Source organism: Amia ocellicauda, chromosome 10 (genome assembly GCF_036373705.1).
Source record: "Amia ocellicauda isolate fAmiCal2 chromosome 10, fAmiCal2.hap1, whole genome shotgun sequence".
Classification (NCBI taxonomy): domain Eukaryota; kingdom Metazoa; phylum Chordata; class Actinopteri; order Amiiformes; family Amiidae; genus Amia; species Amia ocellicauda.
The window spans coordinates 29,000,747-29,015,089 of NC_089859.1; the positions used below are offsets into that span (position 1 = coordinate 29,000,747).

The window sequence follows — 14,343 nt, forward strand, 5'->3', positions numbered from 1 at the left end:
TGTGTGTACGGGCATCTATATATAACTAGTCAGCATATATGTTTTTATATCTTGTTATATTTCAGTACATTGATGCTCTCATTTAAAGACTATAGAAGGTTTTGGTGTGTATGTAAAGTAAAAAAAAAAAAATCTGTTCAAGAGAGGATATAAACACTAAGCCTAAAATATGACACTTTTTTATAAGATGTTCAGCTATAGAATTTTTCTGAAACATATCTTTGTAGACCAAAAAGATACCACTCAACATATTTTTTTTTTACATTTTGACAAGCTTCATGTAAATGAATAAAAAGTAGAATCAGCTTGAATCTGCCACATAGATGGCATACTCTGATAATTAAATTGTGACTGAAGTTAAGGTTTTCTCTGTCTGATAAAAGAGACATAATAGAATGCTTGTCATGTTCTCACGAGGGTTTCTGCGTCTCTCTTTTCAGGGCTGCAGTATTTTAAGAACGTCGTGTTAGTGGCGTCTCCACAGGATCGCTATGTTCCCTTCCACTCTGCTCGGATAGAGATGTGCAGAACGGCTTTGAAAGACAGAACCACAGGTACATTTAGGAGGCTGTTTTGTTACAAAGATATGACTATACCTTTGGTGTTGTAGAAGTCTATATAATGAGGAAGATAATCAAAGGTATACAGATTTGTTTTAATAAAAGAAACAAATATGACAATTTTACAACCCGGACCACTTCTTATGAATGGCTAAGTGGCATGTGGGCAAGCTTAGATAATACATCTTATTTGGATAACATGGATTCCTGCAACTTTGTCAAACTTTTGTATGTTCAAAGCTTATGGGTTTGCATTCCAAAAAGAGGGATTAACTGTATTGCACTTCAGAGACAAGGGCAATCTGCAGTTAGTGATGAATAAGCAGGTCCAGTCTATAACACAAGAATCGTAGGCCAGGGAAGTACATTTTGCAAATCCTTAATTGAATGATAGCTGGCTATGCTAGTGGGTTTACTGTCAGTTTAACTTGGAGTCTGCAAAGATAGAGAAATGCAACAGTTGACAGTAATGTAATGTTTTATTTTGTTCCCTTCATTTTTTAAGGTCCGGTGTACACAGAAATGATTAATAATCTGCTTCAGCCCTTATTGGATGCCAAGGACTGCAAACTGATACGTCAGAATGTATTCCACGCGCTGCCAAATACCGCCAATACTCTAATCGGAAGGGCTGCTCACATTGCTGTGTTAGATTCGGAGCTGTTCTTGGAGAAATTCTTTTTGGTGGCTGGACTTAATTACTTTAAATAGGATTCTCCTATCCAGTATGTAAGTAACGTTAATTGTGCAGTATAGAAAGTTATCTATTCTGAATCATGACAGTATCCTAAAGAAAATAACAAAAAAAAGTATATATTCATAAACTATTTATAAAAAGAAATCTCGTTCATGCAGTCATTTTCATGCAAGTTATGTAGAACACACAGTCATTTGTAACACTGGACAAAGTTCCAGGATTCTATTGTAGTACAAGATGTAACAGAACATTGAACATAAAGTGGATTTCTCGCTTAAATATACGTTTTTGCAAACCAAAATGATTTATAAGCTATACATGTGTTCATAATTTAAAACACGTTGTTTTTACACCAGTTTCAACTATATAAGACCAAATACACATGCTTGTAAGCTGTTTTACAGAAACAGAAATCAGTTTTTCAAAACCACTACATTTCTACATCCTTTTCTCAAAAACGATTTGAGAAATTATTTTGAATGCTCTCTGTAATTATTCCACAGATGACAAGACAATTTTTGTTTATGGACATTGAGTATCCTAGATGTGCTTACCTGTTTGAATGTTTAATAGCCATATTTCACCAGAAACTCAGTTTTTAGATTCTTACATTTAAAGGAAAAAAAAAAAAAAATACTGAAATACTGTCAACACGATAAGATGAATGTCAGGGGAAAATATTTTATCAGATAGATAATAAAACAAATGTGCTCACAGACATAAAAGCTCTTCAGGCAAAATGTATACTAACTACTGCAAAGTTCTTCACAAACCTGATTTTCTTTTATTTTACTAATGTTCATGTCATGAATAAGTGTGTATGTAGTTTAAAACTGCATCATTTAAATTTATCATATGATCTATCTAATGTCAAATTTATACAATATTGACATAAGCCAGATCAAGAAGATAAAATGTATAAGGATACAAGGATACTGTCTAATTTAATATTAAATACACTTCATGTACATGTTGTTATCCTAAAACTATACAGTATTTATGTAATTAAAGATGTGTTTTACATATTTAGAAATAAGTGTTATCAAAAGGTTTATTCAAAATAAGTTATGACCCCAAAATGCCTTAAACCTATATAGAAAAGGCTTTCTAAAGCGTGACAAATTGTTTGAAAATGTATTATTCTGTTTTAAAGATATCATAGGAACTTTGCCTACTGTTTCATGATTTGGGCTGTAGGCTTTGATATTTTTACTTGCTGAGATATAAGATGGAAGGAGATCAAAATTGATTGCAAGCTTTCCTTTTCAAAAATAACTTCTGACAGGTGCATGCAAAAGAAATGCAGCAAAGGGGCAGCCCCGAGTATTCGAGGAATCTGACATTGCTTAGTCTTCTTGTTTAATTGTTTGTCAGGTTTTACTTCTGAGCCTATATTGCAAGTAATTAAATACATGAATACATATATACATTAATAATAATAATAATATTATTATTATTATTATTATTAACAACAACAACAACAACAACAACAAATGATACATGAAGTACAATTTTCTTGATTTTGTAATTTGATGTGTATTGCATACTGACTACGCAATGAGTATCTGGGTCAATTGCAACAAACTGGAAGCAGCGTACTAACTGCGGATGATCCCACGTTTAGTATGGAGCTCTGTACTAAACTATTAAGTTAAATACCAACTGCAATGAGCTTGGCTGCTGAAGTTATTCACCATCTCCGTACTAAACATAGCCACATCAAATCCAAAGTAACAGCTGCTGCCCTCTAGAGGATACTAAAGCATGGGACAACATTAGTCCAATTCTTTCTATAGACTACGAATTTTAGTACTGTATACAGTGGAACACTGGCACACATGTGAAACACAAACATACACTCACCTAAAGGATTATTAGGAACACCATACTAATACTGTGTTTGACCCCCTTTCACCTTCAGAACTGCCTTAATTCTACGTGGCATTGATTCAACAAGGTGCTGAAAGCATTCTTTAGAAATGTTGGCCCATATTGATAGGATAGCATCTTGCAGTTGATGGAGATTTGTGGGATGCACATCCAGGGCACGAAGCTCCCGTTCCACCACATCCCAAAGATGCTCTATTGGGTTGAGATCTGGTGACTGTGGGGGCCAGTTTAGTACAGTGAACTCATTGTCATGTTCAAGAAACCAATTTGAAATGATTCGACCTTTGTGACATGGTGCATTATCCTGCTGGAAGTAGCCATCAGAGGATGGGTACATGGTGGTCATAAAGGGATGGACATGGTCAGAAACAATGCTCAGGTAGGCCGTGGCATTTAAACGATGCCCAATTGGCACTAAGGGGCCTAAAGTGTGCCAAGAAAACATCCCCCACACCATTACACCACCACCACCAGCCGACACAGTGGTAACAAGGCATGATGGATCCATGTTCTCATTCTGTTTACGCCAAATTCTGACTCTACCATCTGAATGTCTCAACAGAAATCGAGACTCATCAGACCAGGCAACATTTTTCCAGTCTTCAACTGTCCAATTTTGGTGAGCTTGTGCAAATTGTAGCCTCTTTTTCCTATTTGTAGTGGAGATGAGTGGTACCCGGTGGGGTCTTCTGCTGTTGTAGCCCATCCGCCTCAAGGTTGTACGTGTTGTGGCTTCACAAATGCTTTGCTGCATACCTCGGTTGTAACGAGTGGTTATTTCAGTCAAAGTTGCTCTTCTATCAGTTTGAATCAGTCGGCCCATTCTCCTCTGACCTCTAGCATCAACAAGGCATTTTCGCCCACAGGACTGCCGCATACTGGATGTTTTTCCCTTTTCACACCATTCTTTGTAAACCCTAGAAATGGTTGTGCGTGAAAATCCCAGTAACTGAGCAGATTGTGAAATACTCAGACCGGCCCGTCTGGCACCAACAACCATGCCACGCTCAAAATTGCTTAAATCACCTTTCTTTCCCATTCAGACATTCAGTTTGGAGTTCAGGAGATTGTCTTGACCAGGACCACACCCCTAAATGCATTGAAGCAACTGCCATGTGATTGGTTGGTTAGATAATTGCATTAATGAGAAATTGAACAGGTGTTCCTAATAATCCTTTAGGTGAGTGTATATTACATACCATTACATTCAAAATCATTTTTTGATGCAGTGCGACAAATAATACGTATTTTTATAGTGTATACATACATGTACTACAAATAAATCAAATGACCAAAGTGTCACTAACATTAGTGTCTGAAGTGACTGTGTATGTCGCAGTATCGTGCATCAATACATTCAGGGTAATGTATGCCACGTGGGATCAAATTGAAAACTGCTTAATTTCATTGCATTATACTTGGTACAGTATCATACAGGTAGTCAATCGGCCCTGTAATTGAGTATTTTACCATGTATTGAGATGAATTCTTAATTATGTAGAAATGTATAACATTGTAAAGAAAAATATTAGCTTGTCACAAATAAATCATTAGCTTTATTGGTACAAATAATTCAGATATGCGGAGTCTGAGCCCTATTCAGTTCCTGTTTGGTAGAACAATAGCAATGCTTGATCCTTAGCACTGTACTAAGCTGGGGATCAGCTAGTCTCCAGCATTGCTAAGCATGTTTTTTATTGCAATTGGGCAGGCAGCTGGGGATGATCTGGAGACTAGCTGTTATGCAGCTCCATTATAACTGTACTAGTTCGTTGCAACTGACCCCTTATGTTTAAATAATACATATCATTAAATATATAGACATATATATATATATATATATATATATAAATCCTGAACTTGACAAATGGTGTTGCTATTTCTTTCTTGATTGTTCTTCTTATTTATATTACTTTTATTTATCTCCATCTTAGATTGAAGTTGTGTATTTTTTAAACATATGAATAAGAAAAAAGACAAAAACAAAGGATTACTCTTAATTGACATAATTGCTGCCAGCAGGTTGCCATTCAGTGAATCATTTCCATACACTAGCATTACAGCAAAGACAGACATTACATTGAATCTAACAAAGTTTACATTTTGATAATACTAGTGGTTAATTTTGAAATTGAATTAAATTGTTATTAAAAACAGCTTTTCTACTTTTCTTAATGCCAGGAGAAGTGGAGAAAACACTTTGATAAGCAGTGGAAGTATCACCTCATACTTAATTGATTATTATATGGACAAATATGGTATCTGGGTGAATTTATGTATTGCTTTGTTTATGTATTGCTCTTGCTTTTTTTAATTGTGTTGTTTTTTTAGTTTAATTTTCAACCAACATCAGAGCTGTCCATTTTCATTATATCTTGCTTCTATTTTCTTAGATTAATATCTCCCACACTTACTAAAACCAGATGTAATGCACTTCACAGAAACTGTATTTTATTTTACATTGGATCTCAGGATCTTAGTTCTCTGTTAAGTGCTACATAATTGTGTGTTGCAAACATGTCATTTCCTGAGGTGCAAAAAACTAAACAGCAACATTTTTAAAATACCTTTGGAATCACTCTCCAAATTAAAAGTGTTTAAATCCTTCATTTAAATCAGTATGTTGAGAGCGGTTCAATAGGTACGACTATTTGGTGACGTGTTTGTTTACACTTATAGTTGCTGCTCCCCAAAGAAATAAGACAGATCCATGTACTGTTACCTGTTATGTTTCGTATTTCTTGGCAGTACTCAGGTGAGTTACACTGAAATGTGTGACATCTGATGCACTGTCATGTTCATGTTATTTGCAAGCTTGATATCCTTGAAAACACAAAAACAGACATCTGAAAGTGCTCTTTTTATTTGTCTCCTTTGTGTTTGGACTAACATCTCCTGTAAGCTTGGTGTCATCATGATTGACTTTAATTAAATGGCTCCATTTAGGTGATTGCGATGGTCACAGCTCTCTTCAGCTTTGTAAGCAACCTTTGCATTTGAAGACCTCATGGATAATGTCACCTTGACAAGGTGTACACAGTGTCTGCTGTGATCCAGGCACTTTCAGTTTTTGCCTGAATTAATTAAGAGTTTTTATCACAATATGGAATTATTGCAATCATTCCATATAATATGACATCTTTCTTTTTAAATACATATATTTTTGTCATTTCAATATAAATGAAAATATACTTAAATAACCATATTCTGACATCACTTGCACACTTTTTTGAAAATAAAACTAAAAATAATTGCTATGGAAAGGGTTTCTGATTGAGATAATTTGCAAACCTATCCTGAGAAAGACAAATATAATTATTCAGATTTATATTTTTGAAAATTGCATGTATTCCTCTAAATGTCAGATTCAGCTGCTCTTGCTATAGCGTTTGAATGTTAAGAAGAATCTTGTGCAATATGTCATACACAAGTTTAAATTTCATATGTCCTTATCTGCTATCTCTCAGTAACTAACAGGTGCTGTAATTAAGGTTGTCTTAAGGGACTTTTGATTTAAGTAAGTGCCCTATTTATTTTTTCCTACATCAAAACATTTAATTTAAATATGAAGGTCTTTAAATTATATATTAAATTCCACTTGTTTTATCAGTGCAAACATAACAGTGTTACATTACTCACTGTAAAATCTTTATAAGAAATGCCCTCTTTTTAGATGGATTGTTTCAAGGTTCGTATATATTTTGTTCTAATGTATTTCTGTTGTTTTCCATCAGGTGTGTTCTGACTATTACCCAGGCAGCTTGACTTGTTATTAATGATTTGTTTGTGAAGTAAATCCTAAACATTCATGTGTTAACGTTTGTCTGCTATTAAGTATCTTGTTAATATCTGAAACTATCCCTCATGTAAATTCAGTAATGAATGTAAAAAAAAGTCTGAATTCACTGTGAGATTGTAACATGTATTTATTTATTTAATTATGTATTTATTTTGTTTAAGAGATATTCTCAAAATACAAAAATAGAAATTCATCAGTGCCAATATGATTCTACTATTTTTCTATGTTTGCTTAAGTGTTCTTTGCTGTGGCTTGTGTCCCATGTCTAAAAACAAAAAAACAAATATAATATATTATAATAATAAAGTTTAAAATTTACTTTTCACATGTGTTATTCTTTTTCCATCTCTTTTGAACTGAAATTATGCAATTATATATGTTGCCACTTTTGAGTTGCTCTGTCTGGTTTACCAATTTAACAGTTAAAATTAAGTTATAAAGCATGTGTGTTTACATTTAAAATGGCTTAGATTCATGTGAAATACATAATCACTGAAATAAATCCATAGTTTATTAATATTGCAGTTACAAAAGCCATCTATCCAGCACTGGAGATAAGAATTAAAATATCTACAGTACAGGAGATATTAACAACTCGCTACCTCTCAGTGAAAGATGCTTTAACAATAATGACCTTTTTGTTGTCGTGATACGAGTCATGACAGATATGAGTAGATAAAAATAGTGTAAATGTTTGGGCCAAGGGCTACCTTCCTGCCAGCACTGTGACCCATCCTCAAAGAGAGAAGATTGGCAGTAGCAAAAACACCAAGGTCACATTCAGTACTTGACTCCCAGAGGAAGATCAGTAACAGACAGAGATGACCTTCTGTGTATTGCTTATGCATTATGCTTTTATGTGAAATTTCTAGCAAACTGAGCCAGTAAATTATGAGGAAGTGCATGAGTGCAGTCATATCATTGACTGAGGAGAGATGAAGTAAGAAACTCATGAAAATTAATAACTAAATGCAAGCAAATTCAACCTGCTTTGGTACACTTTCAGGCCAATTAATAATTCGGAAATGCTTGTAACTTTCTTATTGTTATGCGTCATAATTATATTTGTTGTTCCTGCTTTATATTTTAAATGGGATTAGAAGAAATGGTAACACTTTACAACAGGTCTCCCAGTTGCAGTGCATTTACATAATAGGTACTTAGTAACTGGTAAAAAGGGTTTTTACATTAGGTCAAGTCCAATAATCATCCACATGCACAATATTCTGTAACCATCTGTAGTAATTTTCTCAGGCCTACCAAACATCACGTATTCGAGAAACTAGGATATTGAGTGGGGGAGAATTAAAACCACCACAGATTTTTGGTTTATTTAAGATTTTCAGTTTTTAGAATCACATTTTGACATGCACGTCAAATATATTTTAGTTCACACTTTCCTGTTTCTGTTACTGGCATATTGCTTTTTAGACTCGTGATGTGTATTTCTTTGTTTTCAATATAAATAGAAGTGAAGTCTTGTAGCAGGGAAAGGGGGTGCAACACCTAAGACAGGGTTTTCAAACCGGTCCTGGAGTACCCCCTGCCCTGCTGGTTTTTGTTCCAACCTAGGTCTTAATTGCTTAATTGAATCCTTAATTAACCTAACAAAGCAATATAGCAATATTCAAGTACATGCAAAGGAGAACTTTCTTTTGCATATCGGCTTTCAAAGACTTTCCCCAACACTCTAAAGCAGTGGTCTCCAACCCTGGTCCTGGAGAGCCCCAATCCACAGTCATTAATCAATTAAGCAACTCAGTCAACGGATGGTTGAGAGGCTGAAGGTGTGGTTTCTAAATGACTGAATTGACCAAACACCTGCTTAATTGTTTCAAATTAAATATTTTCTGGTGTTTATAAACTGGTTTTAGAAGGGTGACCACCAAAACCCGCTGGATAGGGGCTCTGCAGGGCTTGGGTTGTAGCCTGCTACTCTGAAGAGAGAATTTGATGGTCTCTCTTTATCTGGTTTTAAACAAACCATCTGGCAATTACTTAAAACTACATGCCATTGCTTTGTAAATAGTGCCAGTAGTGATACAGGACATTAATTGCCATCCCAATGTCTGAAATTCACTTGATATCCTAAAGTTTCAGCCTTCTCTTTTTCAATTTCTTCATGTTTATGTTTATCTCTTGTGCATTAAACACAGATTTTCACTTCATTTCACAAACATACACAAATGAAATAGAATATAATCTTAAACTAATAGTGCACTATTCAAATAAATGTCTTCCTTCCTTAGCTTTCCTCCATTATCTTTCTTTTGACTCCTAATGTTAGAAAGCCAGCCTTATGTCCTTGACTGTGTCACTTCTTCCATCACTGCAATAAGTATTAAAGAAAATGTTCCTTCTCCTGTACTGAAAATGCGATCATTAGTCCCAAAGTGATAATTTGAGAAAACAATGTCAGTAAACACAGACCCTGTGGGAATAATTATTACCATGTATATGTCTCACAATGTAAAGTAATAGCGTCTCCAATGGGCTCATTATACCATCTGTCACACTAATGCTACTAACACCAGTGAAACATAACAAAGTCAAAGACAAATAAAACAATCATAACAGTCCCAAACAAATTATTTTAAGGCCAAAAACCGCATTAATATGAATGATTTTTTTGCACAGCTCATTAAGATTTTGTATATTTTATGAATGCATTATGCTTTCCCTTTATATGTTATGATCTCTCTGTATATATAATTTAAGATTTCTTATGCCCATTTTTCATTCCACTTCAGTTTCAGGTACTTTAAGAACAAGTCAGAGAAACTGTAGTATTCATTCCATTCAGAACTAAATCAATAACAATGTTATAAAACACCTTTCTTTTACAGTTTTACAGAGTATTGGATTTAAATGCACACACACGCACACATATTTCCCCTTACCCTACCAGGAAGCATCAAGGAAAACATTGTAAAGACTTTGCTTATCTGTTAAAATTTGAAAAATGTCTCCAAGGTGTTTTATCCCTCAATAGATAAATAAAAATCCATGTCCCTCAAGGCAAGATTGTTTCAAAACAATGATAAGCAAATTTCCCATTCATTTTCCTGCCTTGCCTGTAAAAACAACATTTTCAGCAGGGTACATATTGATCTGCTTATGCCCTTGGCATGAAATGGATTCAGTCCTGAACTAAATGTGAATATTTGCGCACTTCCTTCTCCTAGACATTAAAAGACTGAATTACCCATAAAATGACACTCAAAACTATAGTCTAATATTACCATTATTGTCCTTATATTATCTTCTAATGACAGAAAATGTGAAGGCTTTACAAATTCAGTTACAAATCTAATCACTTAGATTTTATTTTTTTACATTGGTGACCTGTCATATAAAAATAAGAATGTGTGCAGCCTAGTTTTCCTTCATGTGGCACATAGCAACCCTCTTTCAATATTCTAGAAATGTGTAGAAAATGTAATTGGAAATAAAAACTGAAATAGCTTGGATGTAGTGTCATCTTGTAATAGCAATCCTAAATTAGCTCAAGTTTAAGCAATCAGCTTCCAAAATCAAACACCAAGTTAAATGGTCTCCACTTGTGTTAAATTGTAGTTATTCACAGAATTTTTACTGTATATCTAGAAGATGACCCAATAAAAGATGGGAAGATGAAATTATCAACTTTGAAGGCGTGACATAGAAATGGGAGGCTATAGATTAAAGCAAGTGGAAACATAGTGGGGAAGCCTTCATCCAGCCACAAACTGACATAGGCTGATGATGATTTGATGATGAATGTTATGAACATTATTGTTGTTATTATTCAACGCTTAATATTCAACCAATAACTAAAGTGAATTGGTAAAACCCTTACAATATTTAAACACTCACTACAAATGAAAGCTACTACACCCAATATTTTGATTCTGGTAAAATCAAACACTTGACTTTCTTGAAACACAATTTTTTTTTGGCAGTAACTTTAAAGAATACATTAAAGACACTGGCCGATGTATAGCTGAAGTAGATTAATATAATGATCCAGAAATGCTAAATGTGCTAACTGTAAAAGTGTCTGCTCAATTAACACTTTTATTGCTTGACTTACTTGCATGAGTGTACTCAGAATGCTCATTGTGCTCTCGGTTATTTTATAGCTTAAGAAGGTCATCCTTACAAAGCATAAAACTATTCACAGTGAGCACAGCAATTTACTGCAGGCAATTACTAGACAAGTTCATATTGCAAATTTCATTTATACCACCCTCAATAATTGCTGGTACTATTGTTGTACATTGCTGCATCATTTCAGTGTAATTTTAATATACTTCTAAAGTGAGAGGTCAAAGTAAACTGCACTGTGCTGTAAGTTAGGATTATGGTTTTCGATTTTTAACTTAATTTATTATATTTGTTAAACTCTAACTAACCTATTAGCACTGTATTCCATAGATCAGTCTCAGCGTGAGGCCTGAAGGTAACAATGAGGCTGAGTTATGTTAATAAATAATTCAATTAATTATAAAACTCAAAGTCGGTATGTTCAGTTATTTATAATAGAACATTATGTTTTTCTCTAAACAGCTCTGTTGTGTATTAACTCTACTGGCTATAGAATTGCTATAACAGCTGCATGGGCCCCCGGAGAAACACCTTTGGCAATAGATGGTAAATCCATTCAATTAGAAAAGCCTTCTGTGAAGAAACTGAGACGGTTGGGTATGGACTGTTTCAGCATCTGTCTTCATGAATGTTTCAGATGTATAAGGTACTCCGGCCCTTTGAAGCTTTTTTCTGCTTATGTTTCTCTTGTTCTGAGCACCTTTAATATAATCTAGAGCTGTTTATGTCAACATTCCCACTCAGTGCTTGTTCAGATCACTTGTTCAGGCCTATGACGCACATTTCTTATTTCTAAGACAATTCATTTAGATTCCGCTCGCCCCGCTTTCGTGAATGGGAAGTTATATTCACTTGGCAGGAGTGAAACATTCCTTCTCTGAGGAGATGTGAGTAGGTTGTTCACCTCCTCGTTCCTAGAGTGTGCTTCAGCAGCTGACACAGTATGGTGCAATGCACTTGGTGTTTACATCTGCATTGCTGCTCAGTTGGACCTTTGTTTTTCTTTTGCACAAAGCCTTTCCCAAGGAAAAGCTTTCCTTTTCTAAATTTTAAAATAGCAATATTGATTCAGTGAAGACAGCAAACTGCTATACACTTTAACAAAGGCATCCATTCTTGTTTAGGGAAAATTACAGCACCTATTTTTAGTTTTCTCTCCAACCAAGTTTTCAGTTACTTAGTTTAACTAGATATTGTTTTAGTCAAGGTTAAAGGCATCATTACAGATAACTTGTACTTTAACCCTCAGAAAGTTTGTGAAGCAAGTGTTCACTAATTTAGATTAATTCATATTTAAAATAAAAATAATAATGGATGTATGATAGATTCTGTGCCTAATGTGTTCTTCCATTAGCCTTCCCATACCCTCCCAATATTCTCTCTCTGAAGGCTTCAATAGTTTATAAAGCCCAAGCTCCAGAAACACACTGGATTATTCTTAATTAATGGACATGTCCTTTAATGTTTAATTCAGCTATTTAACATCACATAAAAAACCTTGTCAGGCACTATTTTTAGCTAATGTGTAAAAGATTAGTACTGCGTCCTGTAGATTGCCTTTAGACTAAGGTTTGTCTCATTTCAAAGAGGGAAGGGGCAAAATAATATAACTTGGGAAAATCAATGAGGCATAGCAAATAAAAACATGAATGGCAAACCTGACATTGTTGTTGCCATTGTCCTTTCTAAAGGTTGTGAATACACTTTAAAATGTAACCATCTCATTCTATTGTGTCTAATATGCATTGTATTTAAGGGACGCATTCTTGTTTTTCTCTCTGCTCATACCTTTACAGACAGGCATTTATCTTTGAAACCCAGTCATTGCTGAAACCTCAATAACTGCCTAGTAGAGCTCATGACAAAACACTCAAGTATTCTTTTTGCACAGTGAGCCAGGAACACAAATAGCAGGACTTTGATTCAGTGGGGTAGACAGACACTGCCCTCCCTGATAACTCCACAGACACGTAGTTGCCAGACCAGTAACAAGAGCTGCTGAGGTACAGAGAGCTGAGGGTCTCTGACACATGCCAACACTGCTGGCACTCCAGCAAATGTGCACCTCCCCTGGGAGCTCCTAAACAAAGCCAGCTTTTGGCATCACCTGGATCTGAACCAGGCGCCTCCGGGCTATTGAGCACAATCCTGCATTTATCCTAGTTACTCAGTCTTACCAGCTTGTATTGAATGAACCACTCAGTTTGTCTGTTTCTCCACTCTGATACTAGTTTACTTGACTTGCTTTGAAGTTGTGAAGCTGCTCAAGCTATATTCAAGCAGCCACTTCAAAATTTGCCTGATAAGAAATGATCCAGGCATGAGTAAAGCCTATCCAGACCAGAATAGGTCCAACCTTTCACAAAACTCACCCTAGTACAATGCCCAAATGTCATATTCTTGAAGAACAACTGGCATGTTCAAATTCATCTGGTGTGTCTGTTCAACATATTAAACAAGACCTGTGTACTTTTCACTCCACTTTCAAAGGTGTTGCAATCTCTTGATTTTGTGTAATATGCTGGGAAAAACAAATGGCTGTTATATTGTAGCCAATTCATGACCCAAAGCTATTTCTTCAGTCGACACATTATTTGTGTAGTGCTTGGAGTTTGTGGGTGCTATGTTGGTAAGAAGTAATATTATAAATGTTAACCAGCTGTTTGGGAAGTTACCATGACACACCTTAAAAACACTAGAGGCAGAGAAGTGTCTCGGGGCCAATAAATACAAAGCAATTGCAGAATTTTACTGACATTCTCCTGTGCTCCACAACCGAATACTGATAGTCTTTAGAAAGTTGTATGAGCCTTACTTGTTTTAAACCAGTTACAGTGGTCCCTGAATTCTCAGCTTTGGCATGTATGATGGATTACGCGACACAAGTTTCCATGAAAATTGCTCCTCTGGGGGACACAAAGATGAGGACAAATTTGAAACTCGATGACCTGCGTTGACTGGGAGTGTAGATTGGTTTACACGAAGGCCAGGTTTGTATTAAGCAAAGGGATTGTGTTATTGAATGCCAACTGAAAGCTTTTGCTGACATCAATTCAACACCATTTTATACCTCTGATTTGTAGCATTGTTTGTTTTACTATTAACTACTAAAACATCAGTAATGTATTGTATAAGATAATAACAATATTTCCATAATGTGTGCTGATATGTGTGTGCATGTCTGCGTGTGTGTTGTTGTTTTCCCCTTGAATAAATAAATTGGATTTATAGCAGTAGATTGAATAAGATCAAATCTTCCTTCTTTAAGATAAATATATTTCTTGGTAAGGGATTTGAAGGTGCTTAACAAT

At 35.1% G+C, this 14,343-nt stretch overlaps 1 protein-coding gene across 1 annotated transcript in view; it reads left to right on the forward strand.

Moving 5' to 3' along the window:
* The window catches only part of fam135b (family with sequence similarity 135 member B), a 38,079-nt gene extending 34,801 nt beyond the window's left edge, over window positions 1–3,278 (forward strand). The window contains exons 18-19 of the mRNA XM_066715847.1: window positions 441–554; window positions 1,066–3,278. Coding sequence (XP_066571944.1) covers window positions 441–554; window positions 1,066–1,271 — 320 coding nt within the window. The 3' untranslated portion in view covers window positions 1,272–3,278. The remainder of the gene's footprint in view (window positions 1–440; window positions 555–1,065) is intronic.
* Window positions 3,279–14,343: the final 11,065 nt, after the last annotated feature.